This window comes from Myxine glutinosa, chromosome 1, assembly GCF_964187855.1.
Source record: "Myxine glutinosa chromosome 1, kmMyxGlut1.1, whole genome shotgun sequence".
Classification (NCBI taxonomy): Eukaryota; Metazoa; Chordata; class Myxini; order Myxiniformes; family Myxinidae; genus Myxine; species Myxine glutinosa.
Genome location: NC_136261.1, coordinates 357,797,312 through 357,819,016, shown reverse-complemented (window position 1 = coordinate 357,819,016; position 21,705 = coordinate 357,797,312). Strand labels below are relative to the sequence as shown.

At 47.0% G+C, this 21,705-nt stretch overlaps 2 protein-coding genes across 4 annotated transcripts in view; one reads left to right on the top strand and one right to left on the bottom strand.

Moving 5' to 3' along the window:
- Nucleotides 1-5,312, bottom strand: part of LOC137414022 (tripartite motif-containing protein 60) — a 60,021-nt gene extending 54,709 nt beyond the window's left edge. The window contains exon 1 of one of the 2 annotated variants that reach the window (XM_068099488.2): nt 5,122-5,312. The gene's annotated coding sequence lies outside the window, so the exon portion shown is untranslated. The remainder of the gene's footprint in view (nt 1-5,121) is intronic. The other variant, XM_078769959.1, reaches the window with a different exon arrangement.
- A 211-nt stretch (nt 5,313-5,523) lies between these two features.
- The window catches only part of FANCM (FA complementation group M), a 78,660-nt gene continuing 62,478 nt past the window's right edge, over nt 5,524-21,705 (top strand). Inside the window, exons 1-5 of one of the 2 annotated variants that reach the window (XM_068099467.2) lie at nt 5,524-6,250; nt 8,702-8,874; nt 10,245-10,322; nt 17,850-18,008; nt 21,031-21,162. In XM_068099467.2, the coding sequence (XP_067955568.2) occupies nt 5,698-6,250; nt 8,702-8,874; nt 10,245-10,322; nt 17,850-18,008; nt 21,031-21,162 (1,095 nt within the window). In that variant the 5' untranslated portion in view covers nt 5,524-5,697. Of the gene's footprint in view, nt 6,251-8,701; nt 8,875-10,244; nt 10,323-10,651; nt 10,773-17,849; nt 18,009-21,030; nt 21,163-21,705 lie in introns of those variants that run through there. The other variant, XM_068099471.2, reaches the window with a different exon arrangement.

Sequence of the window (21,705 nt, the reverse complement as noted above, 5' to 3'; positions counted from 1 at the left end):
GGAGTCAAGGGCAAGGAGTCAAGGGAAAGGAGTCAAGGGCAAGGAGTCAAGGGCAAGGAGTCAAGGGCAAGGAGTCAAGGGCAAGGAGTCAAGGGCAAAGAGTCAAGGACAAGGAGTCAGGGAAGGAGTAAGGGCAAGGAGTCAAGGGCAAGGGCAAGGAGTCAAGGGCAAGGGCAAGGAGTCAAGGGCAAGGAGTCAAGGGCAAGGAGTCAAGGGCAAGGAGTCAAGGGCAAGGAGTCAAGGGCAAAGAGTCAAGGACAAGGAGTCAGGGAAGGAGTAAGGGCAAGGAGTCAAGGGCAAGGGCAAGGAGTCAAGGGCAAGGGCAAGGAGTCAAGGGCAAGGAGTCAAGGGCAAGGGCAAGGAGTCAAGGGCAAGGGCAAGGAGTCAAGGGCAAGGGCAAGGAGTCAAGGGCAAGGAGTCAAGGGCAAGGGCAAGGAGTCAAGGGCAAGGAGTCAAGGGCAAGGAGTCAAGGGCAAGGGCAAGGAGTCAAGGGCAAGGAGTCAAGGGCAAGGAGGCAAGGAGTCAAGGGCAAGGAGTCAAGGGAAAGGAGTCAAGGGAAAGGAGTCAAGGGCAAGGAGTCAAGGGCAAAGAGTCAAGGACAAGGAGTCAGGGAAGGAGTAAGGGCAAGGAGTCAAGGGCAAGGGCAAGGAGTCAAGGGCAAGGGCAAGGAGTCAAGGGCAAGGAGTCGAGGGCGAGGAGTCGAGGGCGAGGAGTCGAGGGCGAGGAGTCGAGGGCGAGGAGTCGAGGAGTCGAGGGCGAGGAGTCGAGGTCGAGGAGTCGAGGAGTCGAGGGCGAGGAGTCGAGGGCGAGGAGTCGAGGGCGAGGAGTCGAGGGCGAGGAGTCGAGGGCGAGGAGTCGAGGGCGAGGAGTCGAGGGCGAGGAGTCAAGGGCTCGGAGTCAAGGGCGAGGAGTCAAGGGCTAGGAGTCAAGGGCTAGGAGTAAGGGCTAGCAATAAGGGCTAGGAGTGAAGGGAAGGAGCTAGGGCTAGCAGTAAGGGCTAGGAGTAAGGGAAGGAGCTAGGGCTAGGAGTAAGGGCTAGGAGTAAGGGCTAGGAGTAAGGGCTAGGAGTAAGGGCTAGGAGTAAGGGCTAGGAGTAAGGGCTAGCAGTAAGGGCTAGCAGTAAGGGCTAGGAGTGAAGGGAAGGATCTAGGAGTCAAGGGCTAGGAGTCAAGGGCTAGGAGTCAAGGGCTAGGAGTAAGGGCTAGCAGTAAGGGCTAGCAGTAAGGGCCAGGAGTAAGGGCTAGGAGTAAGGGCTAGCAGTAAGGGCTAGCAGTAAGGGCCAGGAGTAAGGGCTAGGAGTAAGGGCTAGGAGTAAGGGCTAGCAGTAAGGGCTAGGAGTCAAGGGCTAGGAGTCAAGGGCTAGGAGTCAAGGGCTAGGAGTCAAGGGCTAGGAGTCAAGGGCTAGGAGTCAAGGGCTAGGAGTCAAGGGCTAGGAGTCAAGGGCTAGGAGTCGAGGGCTAGCAGTAAGGGCTAGGAGTAAGGGCTAGGAGTAAGGGCTAGGAGTAAGGGCTAGGAGTAAGGGCTAGGAGTAAGGGCTAGCAGTAAGGGCTAGCAGTAAGGGCCAGGAGTAAGGGCCAGGAGTAAGGGCCAGGAGTAAGGGCTAGCAGTAAGGGCTAGGAGTCAAGGGCTAGGAGTCAAGGGCTAGGAGTCAAGGGCTAGGAGTCGAGGGCTAGGAGTCGAGGGCTAGGAGTCAAGGGCTAGGAGTCAAGGGCTAGGAGTCAAGGGCTAGGAGTCAAGGGCTAGGAGTCGAGGGCTAGGAGTCGAGGGCTAGGAGTCGAGGGCTAGCAGTAAGGGCTAGGAGTCAAGGGCTAGGAGTCAAGGGCTAGGAGTCAAGGGCTAGGAGTCGAGGGCTAGGAGTCGAGGGCTAGGAGTCGAGGGCTAGGAGTCGAGGGCTAGCAGTAAGGGCTAGGAGTAAGGGCTAGCAGTAAGGGCTAGCAGTAAGGGCTAGGAGTAAGGGCTAGGAGTCAAGGGCTAGGAGTCAAGGGCTAGGAGTCAAGGGCTAGGAGTCAAGGGCTAGGAGTCAAGGGCTAGGAGTCAAGGGCTAGGAGTCAAGGGCTAGGAGTCAAGGGCTAGGAGTCAAGGGCTAGGAGTCAAGGGCTAGGAGTCAAGGGCTAGCAGTAAGGGCTAGCAGTAAGGGCTAGGACTAGGAGTAAGGGCTAGGAGTAAGGGCTAGGAGTAAGGGCTAGCAGTAAGGGCTAGGAGTAAGAATTTTCATGCATATTCGGAACAACTTCGTTTCTCATTCTGGCCGGAATGTCACACACACCATTTTGGTCTCACTTCACCTCACAACGACGTCCTCACTTCACCTCACCACGACGTCCCGTCATGTCACCTCAACACGACATCCAGTCACTTCACCTCACCAAGACGTCCTCTCACGTCACATCAACACAACGTCCTCTCATTTCACCTCACCTCACCACGACGTCCTCTCACGTCACCTCAACACGACGACGGCCTCACGTCACCTCAACACGACGTCCTCACGTCACCTCAACACGACATCCAGTCAATTCACCTCACCAAGACGTCCTCTTACTTCACCTCACCAAGACGTCCTCTCACTTCACCTCACCAAGACGTCCTCTCACTTCACCTCACCTCACCACGACGTCCTCACCTCACCTCAACACGACGCCCGGTCACGTCACCTCAACACGACATCCAGTCAATTCACCTCACCAAGACGTCCTCTCACTTCACCTCACCAAGACGTCCTCTCACTTCACCTCACCAAGACGTCCTCTCACTTCACCTCACCAAGACGTCCTCTCACTTCACCTCACCAAGACGTCCTCTCACTTCACCTCACCAAGACGTCCTCTCACTTCACCTCACCAAGACGTCCTCTCACTTCACCTCACCAAGACGTCCTCTCACTTCACCTCACCAAGACGTCCTCTCACTTCACCTCACCAAGACGTCCTCTCACTTCACCTCATCAAGACGTCCCTCTCACTTCACTTCGACAAGACGTCCTCTCACTTCACCTCGACAAGACGTCCCCTCACTTCACCTCGACAAGACGCCCTCTCAATTCACCTCACCAAGACGTCCCCTCACTTCACCTCATCAAGACGTCCCTCTCACTTCACCTCATCAAGACGTCCTCACTACACCTCATCAAGACCTCCTCTCACTTCACCTCATCAAGACGTCCTCTCACTTCACCTTATCAAGACGTCCTCTCACTTCACCTCATCAAGACGTCCGCTCACTTCACCTCATCAAGACGTCCTCTCACTTCACCTCATCAAGACGTCCCCTCACTTCACCTCATCAAGACGTCCTCTCACTTCACTTCGACAAGACGTCCCTCTCACTTCACCTCGACAAGACGCCCTCTCAATTCACCTCACCAAGACGTCCTCTCACTTCACTTCGACAAGACGTCCTCTCACTTCACCTCATCAAGACGTCCTCTCACTTCACCTCATCAAGACGTCCTCTCACTTCACTTCGACAAGACGTCCCTCTCACTTCACCTCGACAAGACGCCCTCTCAATTCACCTCACCAAGACGTCCTCTCACTTCACTTCGACAAGACGTCCTCTCACTTCACCTCGACAAGACGCCCTCTCAATTCACCTCACCAAGACGTCCTCTCACTTCACCTCATCAAGACGTCCTCTCACTTCACTTCGACAAGACGTCCTCTCACTTCACCTCGACAAGACGCCCTCTCACTTCACCTCGACAAGACGCCCTCTCAATTCACCTCACCAAGACGTCCTCTCACTTCACCTCATCAAGACGTCCCTCTCACTTCACCTCATCAAGACGTCCCTCTCACTTCACCTCATCAAGACGTCCCTCTAACTTCACCTCATCAAGACGTCCTCTCACTTCACCTCATCAAGACGTCCTCTCACTTCACCTCATCAAGACGTCCTCTCACTTCACCTCATCAAGACGTCCTCTCACTTCACCTCATCAAGACGTCCTCTCACTTCACCTCACCAAGAGTGCAAGACGCCCTCTCACTTCACCTCATCAAGACGTCCTCTCACTTCACCTCATCAAGACGTCCTCTCACTTCACCTCATCAAGACGTCCTTTCACTTCACCTCATCAAGACGTCCTCTCACTTCACCTCACCAAGACGTCCTCTCACTTCACCTCACCAAGACGTCCTCTCAATTCACCTCACCAAGAGTGCAAGACGTCCTCTCACTTCACCTCACCAAGAGTGCAAGACGTCCTCTCACTTCACCTCATCAAGACGTCCTCTCACTTCACCTCATCAAGACGTCCTCACTTCACTTCGACAAGACGTCCTTTCACTTCACCTCATCAAGACGTCCTTTCACTTCACCTCATCAAGACGTCCTCTCACTTCACCTCACCGAGTGCAAGACGTCCTCTCACTTCACCTCACCAAGAGGTACTCTCACTTCACCTCACCAAGAGTGCAAGACGTCCTCTCACTTCACCTCATCAAGACGTCCTCTCACTTCACCTCATCAAGACGTCCTCTCACTTCACTTCGACAAGACGTCCTCTCACTTCACCTCATCAAGACGTCCTCTCACTTCACCTCATCAAGACGTCCTCTCACTTCACCTCACCAAGAGGTACTCTCACTTCACCTCACCAAGAGTGCAAGACGTCCTCTCACTTCACCTCATCAAGACGTCCTCTCACTTCACCTCATCAAGACGTCCTCTCACTTCACCTCATCAAGACGTCCTCTCACTTCACCTCATCAAGACGTCCTCTCACTTCACCTCACCAAGAGTGCAAGACGCCCTCTCACTTCACCTCATCAAGACGTCCTCTCACTTCACCTCATCAAGACGTCTGACGTCCTCTCACTTCACCTCACCAAGAGTGCAAGACGCCCTCTCACTTCACCTCATCAAGACGTCCTCTCACTTCACCTCATCAAGACGTCCTCTCACTTCAGTTCACCTCCAACACATTTCTCATACATTCTGAACTCTGAAAAAGTAGGAGTTCCCATTACCCAAGAGCTGCATCAATCACGTGATCAGCATACATTTGATTATTAAGGTATGTGACAGAAGCTCTACCATAAAGCACGTTTATCTCGTTATTCTCACTTCCTGCACCGGAAGGTTACGCTAATTAATTTGGCCTTGTTCAATCTCGTTTACCTCTTGTCGCTTGTTTCCCTCGCATACCAATATGGCGCCCGCGCGATGCATCATGGGTAATGACCCCCCAAAACAGGTAAGTTCACCTCACCAAACTCCAAGGCCAAAACAACAAAAAGTCTGGGAGGTCGGCGTTTCGAACCAGACAGAGGTCATAGGTCATACCAAAGACTTTTAAAATATTTCGTGCTGTTCTTTTGCTTGACGAAGCATTTAAAAAGTATATTCAGAACAAAAAAGTATAGATTTACCTTACGAATTATCATAAAGAGAAAAGGAGGACATATTTAAAATGAAGAGCACGTGAATATTATTGAGACTAAATAAACACTTAGAATCAATAAAGTCTGGGGCAAAAGTCGAAAAACAACAACAAGCTTCCAAATTAAGGCGAACGCCTGGGACGACCCAAACCGTTTAGGACCCACTGATGGTTCAGGAAATCAGGACGCTCTTTTCACATGAGTTGAGGTTTTGGGAAGAAGAGCGAAGATGGAGTTGGAACGGCACATGTTGGTCACGTCGAGATCCGATTGGCAGGATGTTGATTTGCTCGACTAGGCCTGACGAGGCACCATGAGCGCCGGGTCTCGTCAGCGAACCCTCTTCCAGACTTGGGGCACGAAGCTCGGATCGACATCATCCGACGGTGGAAGACCTCGCGACGCGGGGCAGCACCGCAGGTACAACCTAGGGCACCAAAGCACCACCACCCCCAACGATGACGACGATGACGATCTGCTGCTATTGGAAGCCATCGACGCAGTGGAGAGCGGGGCCAAGGAGCTTCGCAACGGTAACGGTCTACCTGGTAATCGTCGGGATGTCGAGGACGTCCCCGGCTTCGACCTGGAAGCCGGGGATATCTGGGTCTACCCGACGAACCTGCCCTTACGGCAGTACCAGCTGAGCATTGTGGAGCGAGGACTCTTCGCCAACACTCTGGTCTGTGTACCCACGGGCCTCGGCAAGACCTTCGTGGCGGCCGTGGTCATGTACAACTTCTACCGCTGGTATCCCAGTGGAAAGGTGGCTTTCCTGGCGCCCACCAAGCCGCTGGTGGCTCAACAGGTTGCCGCCTGCTATGACGTCATGGGAATTCCGCAACGACACATGGCCGAGATGACAGGTACGCTTTAAATTTTGTATCGATTGATGAAAACCAAAGCATTTTGTTTTGCAAATAATTAATTGCCACTTGATGGTCTTGAAGGTGTTACAATGTTATGGTGAGTAGCTGTGGGGGTGGCAGGATAGCCCCGAGGTATACCTGATGCTCTACTCTGAGTGAGGCCTGGGTTTGAATCCCGACACAGCTGTAAACCGCCGTCGTGGTGGTTCATCCATGTGGGTTCCGTCCCTCGGATGGGCGTAAAACTGGTGTCCCCATCTGCCAGAATTCGTTGTTGGACGTTAAAGATCCTACGGTGTCTATGTGAAGTTGCTGAGCTATTGACAACACTTTAAACAAATATAACCCACCAGGCTCGGACTGAATCTCCAATCTACCAGACTTGGATCGGATGCTCTAACAAGAACGGCACTCAGTAGAGAGCATTGACCTCCACTGGTTGAGAGCCTCCGCCTGGTTGAGCCTCCGCCTGGTTGAGCCTCCGCCTGGTTGAGCCTCAGCCTGGTTGAGAGCCTCAGCCTGGTTGAGCCTCCGCCTGGTTGAGCCTCCGCCTGGTTGAGCCTCCGCCTGGTTGAGCCTCAGCCTGGTTGAGCGCCTCCGCCTGGTTGAGCCTCCGCCTGGTTGAGCGCCTCAGCCTGGTTGAGCCTCCGCCTGGTTGAGCCTCCGCCTGGTTGAGCCTCCTTGAGAGCCTCAGCCTGGTTGAGCCTCCGCCCGGTTGAGAGCCTCCGCCCGGTTGAGAGCCTCCGCCCGGTTGAGAGCCTCCGCCCGGTTGAGGGCCTCCGCCCGGTTGAGGGCCTCCGCCTGGTTGAGGGCCTCCGCCTGGTTGAGAGCCTCCGCTCAGCTTGCTGGGATGAATGATCCCGGTGTGTACCCCGATTTAGAATAGGTACACCGTATCCCTGCACATCGTAAGAGGCGACTCAGGGTTGGCGTCACGAAGGGCATCCGGCCATAAAAACATTGCCTCGAATAAGGACCCAGATTGTCATGGGGCCCGCAAGGCTAACCCCCACTCTAGAGGGGGAAAATGGCCTTAAAACCATCATTCAGACACACAACCGGTCCACCAAGTTTTGTCCAAATCTGTCCACAACTTTGAGATATACCGCTATGTATCGTTTTTGGCCATATCTCCCAATGGTGAAGAATCACTTTAAAAATAAATAAAAAAATTCTCATATCCGAATCCATATTCAGATCTTCACCATAGTCGAATCGAATCGTCCTTGTCAGGCCCCCAACCGGTCCACCAAGTTTCGTCCAAATCCATCCATAACTTTTTGAAATATCCTGCTATGTATCGTTTTGGCCCTATCTCCCAATGGTGAAGAATCACTTTTAAAAAAAATAAAATAATTCTCATATCCGAATCCATATTCAGATCTTCACCATAGTCGAATCTATTCGTCCTTGTCAGGCCCCCAACCGGTCCACCAAGTTTCGTCCAAATCCATCCATAACTTTTTGAAATATCCTGCTATGTATCGTTTTGGCCCTATCTCCCAATGGTGAAGAATCACTTTAAAAAAAAATAAAATAATTCTCATATCCGAATCCATATTCAGATTTTCACCAAAGTCGAATCTATTCGTCCTTGTCAGGCCCCCAACCGGTCCACCAAGTTTCGTCCAAATCCATCCATAACTTTTTGAAATATCCTGCTATGTATCGTTTTGGCCCTATCTCCCAATGGTGAAGAATCACTTTAAAAAAAAAAAAAAAATTCTCATATCCGAATCCATATTCAGATCTTCACCAAAGTCGAATCTATTCGTCCTTGTCAGACACCCAACCGGTCCACAAGTTTCATCCAAATCCGTGCACAACTTTTTGAGATGTCCTGCTATGTATCGTTTTTGGCCCAATCTCTCAATGATGAAGAATCACTTAAAAAATTCTAGTAGCCGGATCCGAATCCGGATCTTCACCAAAATCTAATCATTTCGTCCTTGTCACATACACTACCTCTCTGCCAAATTTCGTCCGAATCCGTCCACAACTCTTTGAGATATTGTGCCCCCATAGTAACAGACTGGTGAAAACATCAACTCCATCCATCGCGGATGGCCGAGATAATAATCGACCTTCTGGTACCCTGAAGAAGAGTCCCCTCCCCTTAAAGAAAGTTTGGAGTTGCATTGTTGACAGGATGGAGGAACTTCCCAAAACCATTTTTTTCTGCGGCAAAAGGTTAATGTCCGAAACGTCGGCTTCCCCTTGATTCCCACAGTGGTTAGCGTACCTCCATCAATGTCCTGCTGATTTGATCTACTGTTCTACCTGTCTGCCCATTGGGATGGACACTAACCCTCACTAACCCTCGCAAGAGTCGTTCTTCATTCTACAAAATGTCGTAGTTTTGTGGAAGTTTATTTAAAGAGAATTTTTCTTCTGGGTGGATTGAACTATTCGAGGTCCATTGTACCAAATATCCACGATTCCTTGCAGGAGGAATTGCAGCTGCTGAGCGGTGTCATCTCTGGCAATCCTGTCGGGTGTTTTTCCTGACGCCACAGGTTATGATGAATGACCTGTCACGAGGAGCTTGTCCCGCCGTCAGCATTCGCTGTCTCGTGGTCGACGAAGCTCATAAAGCCTTAGGAAACCATTCTTACTGTCAGGTATGTATGTGTATCCCCTGCACGAATACCTTTGGTTTATGGAATTGGTTAAGAACATTTTTGGAAAGGACTTTGCAAATGCTGAAAATAACATATTGCGCATTTTCAGTTTAAAATGTAAAATGAAGGAATGAGCAATGCATTGGTCTTTTGGTCTTTTGGAGCAAAATTGGTCTTTTCCATCTGATTCTGGGTTCTCAGGTTCAAATCCCAAACACTGTATTGACATCATTTGATGTCATTGCAATTGATGGTAAACTATGCCCAGGCAAAAATATTGTTGCCTTTTTACCCTCGTCAAAGGAGAGGGTATTGCATTTCGGTCTGTTTGTCTGTCTGTTTGTCCGCACAGAATAAATATGATTTTCTCTGCAACCGTTTGTCCGATTGACAGGAAATTTTCACCGCAGGTGCATCTCCAACTGTAGAAGTTTTTAAAATTAAAATTATGATGTCATAGGTCATGTGGTATGGGCGCCATCTTGGAAAAAACAAAAAAAAATTGCACCTCTATATCTCTGAAAGTGCTGAATAGAAAGAATTGAGACATGGCTCATTGCAAAGAACTCTCCATGGGGAATAAAATATGTTAATGATGTCATAGGTTCCTCCATTATGACGTCATAATTCGACAAGTATAAAACTTCATCCGATCGAAAGGAATTTTTTTTTGGAGCGTCATGTCTGGATAAATTGGAGGAAAAAAAATGATGACTATCGGTCACGTTGTTCGGCCGCCATATTTGTTTTAACACAAAAGCCTTAAAAACACTAAAAACACGTCCTGGCGAAGGGCTGCTATCTCTGATTGCTCTTTCTTGTTATTATTTTGCGATTATGAACTCCTTCAAGAAGATGTAGAGATAAGCCCATGACTGGTTGTGGAGTGTTTTCATTTCTGAGAGTCAACTCTGGACTGGTTGCTATTCCAACAATTGGCTGATCAATCAATCGACCCAGGCTGCCATCGGCATGCGTGGCAGATTTTTTCTTACCACGATTACTTGTGAAACGCTGAAGGGATTTTGACCAAACTTGGTACAAGTATGGACTGTAATACAAAGATGAACATCAACAGATTCAATTTTGGGTGCAAGGGTCAAATGTCATGTGCCCTTTTGAGAATTTAACAAAGTAGCGAATGCACACAAAATGGATTCCAGGTATCCTGAATAATGTCACTAAATATGATTTCTTGCAATGCTGTCGTGTTTTATTTATTTATTTTACCTCTTTCTGTCCACTTCCCACCACACACGTTCCATTGCACCACTGCATAGTTATGTGCACTTGTTCGTTGTGAGTGTTTGTTTGCATTTGAGCACCGTCATTCTTTGTCCAACTTACCCCCTCTCCCTCCTCCTCCCCAGGTTGTGAAACAGCTGGTGGGACACACACGGCAGTTTCGTGTGCTTGCTCTCAGCGCGACTCCAGGATCGGACATCAAGGTGCTCCGTAGCTATAGTAACCGTCTCACTGCTTAATCACTTCTTAACAAGAGGACAGATAATGAGGATTGGTTTGGTTGATTGGTGTGGAGCAGGCATTTTCAAATATTTTATAATTGTACCCTGTCTAACTCTTCTACCTCCTCACAACCCTCTTTCCCCACCTCACCTGCCTCAGAGGGGGTGGGGATTGGAGGGCAAGGTGTCATGACCTACAGTTTTAAAACGCCTGCTTTGGAGAATAGTGAATACAAGTTGAGTTGAAGCAAATGAATGTGTTAATGATTTTGACGTTATTCACTCTTTTCATGCTTCGGCCGACGAAGCCGTTTTCGGATTGTCCGTCCGGCTGTCTGTCCGTCCGTCTGTCCGTCCGTCCGTCCATGTGTGATAGGTTTCCCCACGATAACTTGAGAACGGCTGAAGGGATCTCAGTCAAACTTGATGCAGGTATGTATAAATGAGGTAAAGATGAACTGATTCGATTTTGGGGTCAAAGGTCAGGGGTCATGTTAGGTTCGGTTAAAAATCCTGTTACAACGATAACTTGTGAACCAGTGATGAGATTCTGACCAAAGTTGGTACAAGTATGTAGAATGATGCAAATATGTCTTTGATTGATTTTGTTGTCGAGGTCAAAGGTCAAAGTCTGTAATAGGTTTATAACTTGAGAATGGCTGAAGGGACCTAATTCAAACTTGGTACAGGTATGTATATTGATTTAAAGATCAACTGAATAGATTTTGGGGTAAAGAGGTCAAAGGTCAAATGTCAGACGTCCCGTCAGGTAAAAAGTCTGTTACTGAGCTAACTTGTGAACCGGTCATCGGATTTCCACCAAACTTGGTACAATTATAAATTATGATGCAAAGATAAACTGATTCGATTTTGGGGTCAATAGGTCAAATATCTGATGTCGTGTTAAGTTACATGTATTTCGTTACCGCTATAACTTAAGAACGGCTTGAGGGATCAAAGTCAAACTTGGTACAGGTATGTATAATGATGAAAAGATTAACTGATTCGATTTTGGGGTCAAGAGGTAAAAGGTCAGAGGTCATGTTCGGTAAAAATTGTTGCCACGCCAACTTATGAACAAGTGATGGGATTTTGAACAAATTTGGTACATGTATATATGATGCAAAGTTGAACGGATTTAATTATGTCATCAAGAGGTCAAAGGTCAAAGGTCAGAGGTCAAGTCTGTTAAAAATGTGATTACTTGAGAACAGCTGAATGGATTTAAATCAAACTTTGTACAACTATGTATAATGATGTAATAACGTGGGCAGAGGCATATCAGTCGACGTCGTGACATTGAAGTGTCCTATTTTATTTTATTATTATTATTTTTTTGGGCATTTTGTAATTTATTTGTAATGCTTGATTTTTACCCTCACCAGAGGAGAGGGTGTTGCATTTGAGTCCGTTTGTTTGTCTGTTTGGCCGCACAGAATAAATGATTTTCTCTGCAACCGTTGATCCAATTGACAGGAAATTTTCACCATAGGTGCAACTCCACCTGAATAATTCTTTAATGATAATTATGACGTCGTCGGTCAGGTTGCTCGGCCGCCATCTTGGAAAAACCGAAAAACTTTGCACCTCTATATCTCCGAAAGCACTGAATAGAAAAAAATGAGACATGGCTCATTGTAAAGAACTCTCCATGGGGAATAAAATATGTTAATGATGATGTCATAGGTGCCTCCATTATGACATCATAATTCGACAAGTACAAAACTTCATCCGATCAAGATGAAATTTCTTGAGCATAATCTCGGAATAAATTGGTTTAGAAAAAAAATAGTCATCGGTCACGTGGGTTGGCTGCCATATTTGTTTTAACGCAAAAGCCTTAAAAACCACTGAAAATACATCCTGGCGAGGGTTTGCAATCTCTGATTGCTTTTGTTACATTTTGTAATGCGCTGTTTTTAATGCTGCCATTATCTGCTTTGCTATTTTAGCATTTCCTGCAATTGAAAAAAACTTTGTTTTGTTTAAAAAAAAAAATTCTTTTCTTAACGTAAAATATGATCATAACAACAACACAACAACATGCATTTTAAGGCCATTTTCCCTGCTAGAGCGGGGGTTAGCCTTGCGGTCCCCATGACAATCTTCTCCATTTTGCCCTATTTTCTGCATCTCTCCTTGTTAACCCCCTTGCCCGCATTTCTTCTTCCACCATCTTTAGCCAAGTCTTTCTCGGTCTTCCCCGTCCTCTACTTCCTTCTACATTCATTTCCATCACTCTTCTCAACCAGTCACTTTCATCCTTCCTCAACACATGACCAAACCATCTCAACCTGTTCCTCTTCACAGCATCAATCACAGGCAATATTCCCATCATCTTTCGCAATTCATCATTTGTCTTCCTCTCTCTCAACGATACTCCGCACATCCATTCGCAATTCATCATTTGTCTTCCTCTCTCTCAACGATACTCCGCACATCCATCGAACCATTCGCATTTCCACCCTTTCCAGCCTTCGTTGCTGCTCTACGTTCATTACCCATGTCTCGCTCCCATAAATCATAACACTTCTCACACATGCAGCATACACCTTTCCCTTCAGCTTCAGCGACACTCCCCTTCTCATCAGCACGCCACTCAGTTCCCGAAACTTCTTCCATGCACATCTCACTCGAGCAACCGTTGCCGAGTCTGATCCACCTTCTCCATTCAGCATGTCTCCGAGGTAGCAAAATGTTTTCACACCTTCCAGCTTCACGCCGTCTCCAAGATCCAACTCAACATTTCCTCCATCTGCAGCTCCCTCTGTGCACACCTTACATTTGAATGTAGCTGCCACACTGGTAAATGACCCTCTCAGACCACTACATTTTTGATGAACCCACTCAGCGCACATTGTACATTGAATGGAGTTCACGCCGACACCCTTCCTGCACACAGCACATGCTTTACCATGCTTTAACATGCTTTACCATCACCTTCGTCTTTCCGATATTCACCTTCAGACCTTTTGTCTCCATACATTCCTTCCACTTGTTCATCTTTTCCTTCAGTCCATCCATACTTTCCGCAATCAACACCAGATCATCTGCATACAACAACTCCCACGGTAAACCCTCCTTTACGTTCTGAGCCAGCACCTCCATCACAGCTACAAATAGTAGTGGACTTAGTACCGACCCCTGATGCACTCCCACCTTTACCTCAAACTCACCACTGTTCCCGTCCTTCATCCTTACAGCTGTGCGCGCTCTTTTGTACATTGCCATCACTACTCTGATCAACCATTCCTCCACTCCTAACTTGCTCAATGCCCATGTCAATACTTTGCGTGGAACCCTATCGAATGCTTTCTCCAGATCAACAAACCCAAGAAACAACTTCTTCCTCTTCTCCATGTACTTCTCCTGCAACTGCCTCACAATGAAAAGCGCGTCTGTCGTTCCTCTTCCTGGCATAAATCCAAACTGCATTTCGTCGATCTTCACTTTCTTCCTTATCCTCCTCTCCAACACCCTTTCCAATACCTTCATTCCATGCTCCAATAACTTTATCGCTCGGTACGAGCCACACCAGAGGGTCACCTTTCCCCTTATTATAGAGGGACGAGGGTACTCAGTTCCCAACCCACTGGAATGCGGCCTTCTTTCACCACCAGATTACAGATCTCTGTCATTCTCTTCACACCCCAACTTCCTGCTGCCTTCAACATATCTCCCACAACTCCCGTCGGCCCTCCCGCTTTTCCACTCTTCATTGCTTTTATCACTTCCTCAACTTCCTTCTCGGTTATCTTCTCTGCCGGTCCTAAAACTGGGTTACTCTCTATCTTGCCATCCCATTCATTCTCTGTATTCAACAGCATTTCCATATATTTTTTCCATCTTCCTTTAATTCCATCTGGGTCGACAACAATTTGTCCCACTTCATCCTTCAAGCAACTCACCCCCATCACATCACACCTCTCTTTCGCTATCTGCTTTGCAATCCTGAATACTGCTTTCTGACCCTCTTCCGAATCCAAGCGTTCTCCAAACATTTTCCTACATGCCTCCTGCGCCTTTGCTACCTCTTTCTTTGCAGCCTTCCTGGCTGCCTTATAACTTACATGCTCTGCTGTTTCTGCTCCCGTACCCTTCGCCTTCTGCCACTCCTTGAACTTCTTCCTCTTCTCGTCAATCCTCTTTCCAACTTCATCATCCCACCACCATGTTTCCGAGTGCCTCGGTGGTCCTTTTGTCCATCCACATACCTCACCAACGGCTCCCAACAGACTAGCTTTCATTGACATCCAACCACTTTCAAGCTCAACCACATCATCCTCTACCCTAGTCAGCCTCTCTTTTAATGCCTCCCTTACTGTCACCTCTTTCAACCTCCACACCTTCATTCTCGGTTGGTACTTCACCCGCCGAGCTCTCCTCCCACCTTTCACCCTTATGTCGCAGACAACCAAGTGGTGCTGTGAAACAGCCTCCTCCCCCGGGATCACCTTTGTGTCCCGGAGGTGCCCCCTATCTCGCCTACGCACCATCAGGTAGTCAACGGTTGTCGTCGACCCACCTGACGTGTATGTAACAAGCTTATTATCCTCTTTCTGGAACTGAGTAATCCAAATCAACAAATCAGCTCCATCAGCAAACTCCAAAATCCTTTCACCTTCTCCATTTCTCACACCATATCCGTAACCCCCATGAACTCCCTCAAAACCATCCATACTCCTTACCACATGTCCATTCAGGTCTCCTCCCACCACAACAACTTCCTCATCTTTCACGTTTTCCATCAGCTTGTCTATCGCACACCAGAACTTGTCCTTCTCTTCATCGCTTCGACCAACCTGCGGAGCATATCCCGAGATGACGTTCACCAAGAGCTTTCCAATCATCATTTTCACCATCATAAACCTATCACTCACTCTAGTCACACTCACCACACTGTCTACAAACTCCTCAGAAAACAGGACACCAACACCATTCACGGCCTTCAGGCACCCTTGCCACACAAACTTGTATTTCTGTCCCTGCCTACCCTTCACCATTCTCACACCACTTCCCTTCCATCTCGTCTCCTGCACACAGCATATGTCCACTCTTCTTCTGACCAATACTTCCACCACTTATCCTGATCTCCCTGTCATTGTCCCTACATTCCATGTCCCAAACCTCAGAAACCGATCTCCACTTCGGGCTGCACCCTGCCCATATGTACTTGTAATTGTCATGGTTCTCTTTTTGAGGCAATGTTTTTATGGCCGGATGCCCTTCCTGACGCCAACCCTCTTAGTCGTCTCTTACGACACGCGTCACGCAGGGACACGGTGTACGTATTCTGACCAGGGTACACACTGGGAAACATTTAAAACATGGAAATTCGGGGGTGGGGCGGCGTCAGCATCAGCATCACGGCTGCGCTTTAAACATATTCCAACAATATCCAAACAGAACCATGAAAACCATGAAAAACAATCTGGGAAAAGTCTCCAAGTGAGAACGTGGATTTGAGAAGGAAGAGGCAGAGGCGGAAGAAAAACGAGATACAGGGGGCGGGGCAATATGTGATCATAAAAACATTCTTAATTCATAGGTTCCTGAATATTCCAGACCATTAGTTCTGTGTTGGTGCAAATAAATTGGTCAAATAATCCCATATCTTTTGTGAGGTTTAAAGTATATATTTATTTATTTCAAACTTTTTTTTGTGAATTATTAATTACTATTATAAACACCCATCAAAATGATGGGTTGTACCTATATGGAACATTTAGAGGAACAGTATCTCAGTCAAACTTAATGGCAACGAAATATTCAAGGAGACTAGAAGATATGATGTTTCGTAGCCAGAAGGGTTTTAAAATTTTTTAAACATTACATGTACAACTGTGACTATTTTATTTATCTTCTGGGACGTTTCGGTTCGACAGTACAGTTTTGTGAGCGTGCCAAAAGTTTGAATCCTCGGCCTAGCATCTGATATGCTTGTATCTTTATATATTAGACATTCTCCAGACGTAAATGAACACTCGTATTGCTCTGCGTGCGTTTCACATCACGTGCAGCGAATTTCACCTCACTGCGTCTTGTATTTATTGTTATTTTAAAAAACGCTCCTGTACACCACCCTTGAGGCTTGGTTTGCAACTCGCCATCCACAATTCCAATATAAGAGACGTAATTACTCTTTCATGGAAAAGCGTTTTTGAGTTTTTTGTTTTTTTATCGGACAAAATAGGTCAGAGCGAACACCGTCGTGTTAAAAGATTGGCATTTTTTAACCTGCCAATCAAATCGTCCTTGTGAATGGGGACAGGTACACACACAAATACACACTATTTCATATAAGGGTAGATTTTAGTTTCTCTGAACGTTTTTTAAAAATCTGGTTCCATAAAACAATCTAAAATGGTGGATAAAGCATTTATGTTAAAACTGTCCTTGTCAAGTTAATTTGTACTTGCACTGGTTGAGCATGTACCGTTAATTAAAATTTTACACTTGTGGAATTGCTGATTTGTAACAAAAAAAGAAAAATCGGATCACTGGACCTGTAGTTTATCTGTGCCTTGGCCTAATGTAACCCAAATTTGCTAGCAATATGACTGGTGGGTCGGCAGAAGATTTTTGAAGGAATTTATGTGATTTTCCAAAAGAAATGACTAAGTCGGCCACTTTGACACACAATGTCACATGATTGGCATGACCTCTGCAATTTAACACCCGACCCTGGCTTAAAGTTGTACCCCAAATTTGGTAGCATTCTGACTGGTGGGTCTGGAGAAAAAGATTTTTGAAGGAATTTACTATGTCCGCCATTTTGACACACTTCCCATCATGTGACCGGACCGAGCTTTGCTATCCCTGTTACCAGTCAGGAGCGGAAACTTGCTGCCAAATTTCAGCTGGATATGCCCAGCAGTTTTGCCAGAAAAGTCGAAATAGGGGACGGACGGAAGGTGCACAATTCCATTTCCATATAAGCTAAAAATGGTGTGTCTGTTTGTTTGTTTATGTATGTATGTATTTATTTATTTACTTATCATTATGACCTAATAGACATATTTTATCAGCTCAAATATCGACGAGATTTCATTTGAGAATGCAGGTTTGACGGTCGTATGGCATTTCTCGGTGTACAAATTCATATCGGTGGAAACAAATACAAAAGTATTCTTGATGAAACCAGCCTTGGTGTTGTAATGGTTGGAGCATCTGCTGTGACTCTGGGAGGTTGGTGGTTGGAGCCCCGGCCCAGTCGTATCAAGGAATTTAAAAATGGGACATGCTGCTTCCTTGCTTGATGCTCGGAATTTAAAAGGACAGAGAATGGACAAACCACCATAAGTTGACAATACTAGTGCAGGCTTTGATTGATGGGCCTAGTGGCCTCTTCTTGCATTGAAGCTGCTGGCCTGTAGTTAGAATATCTCATACTGTAGATGCAAAAATATTGTTTGAAAAAATGTTTTCTACGGGTTAGAATGTGTTTTGAAAAAATGTGTCTACGAGTCGGTATAAATGACTAAAGTAATCATTCGTGTCTCCTTGCAGTCAGTGCAGCAGATTTTGACAAACCTACTCATTTCGCACGTGGAGATTCGATCGGACGATTCACCCGACATTCTGCCGTACTCACATCAGCGCAGTGTAGAGAAGCACGTTATTCCACTAGGAGAAAGGTTGTCTGCAGTCCGGGATAACTATCTCAAGGTGAATTTACATACCGTATTGTTTTTTTATTCCACATCATTTGTATCTTCCTCATTGTTTGTAATAGTCATTTTATTGCATTTCTAAATGGTTTTGAGATGTCATTTATTTCCCTGAGAAAGTTTGTCTTTGTGGCCTTTAAAGCTTAGATGTTCCATGCACTTCCTTGTGTTACGGATTCGTCACTTCCGTTGTGGTGGTTTGCATCCACTGTAAATATTTCTGATTCCATGTACTATTATTGTGTTCAAAAGGTTTATTGTTCATGAACTGTTTTCAAAAGGTAAAAAAGTTAAGGTTAAAAGAAACAGGAAACCGCATCGGGAACCGGGTGACGAAGAGGAAGAAGAGAGAGAAAAAGGGCGGAGCGAGAGAGGTCAGACAAGAAGCATAGTGGCTGCTTGGTCTGGAGCGAACGTTGGCGAGCCAGAGTCACTAGCGAACTTTCGGGTTTCCGGGAAAGGGATTCCTACGACAGAGTTGTCATCGCTGTGACGGGTCAACCTGCGTGTCGGGTTTTGCGATCGATTCAGGAGAGAATCATCGCCGTGCCGTGCGCCACGAGACCGGGTCGTCGGCCATTTTGACTCGCGCAGGACTTGTGCTTCACTCGCGGTTTTGTCTCTTTTTGACCATCTCCACCGCATTCAGACGTCGATCTGGGGCGGGCGTGTGTGTGACGTGGCTTTTTGAAGGTTAATTCGTCCATACCCGAGGGTGTGATCTCTCAGTCGCCTGTAGGGCCCTTTGGATTTCCCAGGCGCCTTTGTGCAGATTCGGCTGTGTGACTGTATTTGCCATCCGCACGGGATTCTGGTCTCGATCGGACCTCGTTCTGGCGATCGCTGGAGCGAATCAATTTCGTCTCGAAGCCGGGAATAGAGACATTGGGGAATGTTCGTGTTTCACTCACTTGGCGCAACAACAACAACAACAACAACAACATGCATTTTAAGGCCATTTTCCCTGCAAGAGCGGGGGTTAGCCTTGCGGTCCCCATGACAATCTTCTCCATTTTTCCCTATTTTCTGCATCTCTCCTTGTTAACCCCCTTGCCCGCATTTCTTCTTCCACCATCTTTAGCCAAGCCTTTCTCGGTCTTCCCCGTCCTCTACTTCCTTCTACATTCATTTCCATCACTCTTCTCAACCAGTCACTTTCATCCTTCCTCAACACATGACCAAACCATCTCAACCTGTTCCTCTTCACAGCATCAATCACAGGCTCTATTCCCATCATCTTTCGCAATTCATCATTTGTCTTCCTCTCTCTCAACGACACTCCGCACATCCACCGAACCATTCGCATTTCCACCCTTTCCAACCTTCGTTGCTGCTCTACGTTCATTACCCAGGTCTCACTCCCATAAATCATAACACTTCTCACACATGCAGCATACACCTTTCCCTTCAGCTTCAACGACACTCCCCTCTTCATCAGCATGCCACTCAGTTCCCGAAACTTCTTCCATGCACATCTCACTCTTGCAACCGTTGCCGAGTCTGATCCACCTTCTCCATTCAGCATGTCTCCGAGGTAGCAAAATGTTTTCACACCTTCCAGCTTCACGCCGTCTCCAAGATCCAACTCAACATTTCCTCCATCTGCAGCTCCCTCTGTGCACCTTACATTTGAATGTAGCTGCCACACTGGTTAATGACCCTCTCAGACCACGACATTATGACGAACCCACTCGGCACACATTGTACATTGAATTGAGTTCACTCCGACACCCTTCCTGCACACAGCACATGGCCACTTCCCAGTTCTTTCCACCTCACCACATGCTTTGCCACTTGCCATCACCTTCGTCTTTCCTATATTTACCTTCAGACCTTTTGTCTCCATACATTCCTTCCACTGGTTCATCTTTTCCTTCAGTCCATCCATACTTTCCGCAATCAACACCAGATCATCTGCATACAACAACTCCCACGGTAAACCCTCCTTTACGGTCTGAGCCAGCACCTCCATCACAACTACAAATAGTAGTGGACTTCGTACCGACTCCTGATGCACTCCCACCTTCACCTCAAACTCACCACTGTTCCCGTCCTTCGTCCTTACAGCTGTGCGCGCTCTTTTGTACATTGCCATCACAACTCTGATCAACCATTCCTCCACTTCTAACTTCCTCAATGCCCATGTCAATACTTCACGTGGAACCCTGTCGAATGCTTTCTCCAGATCAACAAACCCAAGAAACAACTTCTTCCTCTTCTCCATGTACTTCTCCTGCAACTGTCTCACAATAAAGAGCACGTCTGTCATTCCTCTTCCTGGCATAAATCCAAACTGCATTTCGTCGATCTTCACCTTCTTCCTTATCCTCCTCTCCAACACCCTTTCCAATACCTTCATTCCATGCTCCAATAACTTTATCGCTCGGTACGAGCCACAATCCAGAGGGTCACCTTTCCCCTTGTATAGAGGGATGAGGGTACTCGGTTCCCAATCCACTGGAATGCGACCTTCTTTCACCACCAGATTACAGATCTCTGCCATTCTCTTCACACCCCAACTTCCTGCTGCCTTCAACATATCTCCCACAACTCCCGTCGGCCCTCCCGCTTTTCTACTCTTCATTGCTTTTATCGCTTCCTCAACTTCCTTCTCAGTTATCTTCTCTGCCGGTCCTAAAACTGGGTTACTCTCTATGTTGCCATCCCATTCATTCTCTGTATTGAACTCACTTGGAGCACAGCGAGTTAAATATTACAAAACTGATGGTACCATCTGAGGACATATTGATTGTACTTTTGAATACTATTATTGTTGTACTGTTATTCTTGTGTGATCTTAATGCAATATTTGTTTGTGAGTAACAATTGGGGTGGCTTCTCCCTTGATCTTTGACATACAGAATAACACATTTTTTCTGCTGTGACTCCTCTCGGGGCTCGGAGGTACACCGTGACCAGGGGGTCGGGGAGGAGCACGTAACACTTGTCCAACTTTCAGAGGAATTTATGGTTCTGAAGACCTTGGTGTGATTGCTAGCTCACTGTCTATTTCTCTACAGATCCTGGAAGCGTTTACTTCACGGTTAATCCGCCTGAGTGTGCTGAGCCGTCAAGCCATACCCAGCTTGTGCAAGTACCAGCTTATCCTAGCAAGGGATCAGTTTCGCAAAAACCCATTGAGTAATATGTCGGTAAGCGTTGTACTTCTCCTCTGTGTGATTTATTGGAGTGTGTTGACTTTGCCTTTCTCTCACCGTTGCATCTGTTACTGATTATTATATACATAGTGTTGCGGATATGAGGATTGTGTTTTTTTATTGTGTGCTTTATTATTATTATTGTTATTATTATTCTGCGCCTCCTGCCTCCGGAGCTGTGTAAAGGTCAAAGGGCGTCCCATAATTAGTCCATAAAGCATCCACACCACAGCTAATCATAGAATACCCCTGTTCGATAGCTTATATCTTATTATGTGTTTTAGGGTAAGGCTGTGTCTCCCATTAATTGAAATACTCCATTGCACCAGTGAAAGAGATAGATTCCCTTCATTCCCACTCCCAAAACTTCCATTCCCCCTTTTCGTCAATTGCCATTCGCATTGCCAACCAACAATTGCCGCCATTGGCCACGAGGCAGGGTTGGGGAAGAAAGGCGGGTCCCCACCTCGTCAGAGGGGAGGAGTGAGTCAGCCCCACTCAACCAACCACGAACAAGGGGTTGGACTTGGAGAGGGT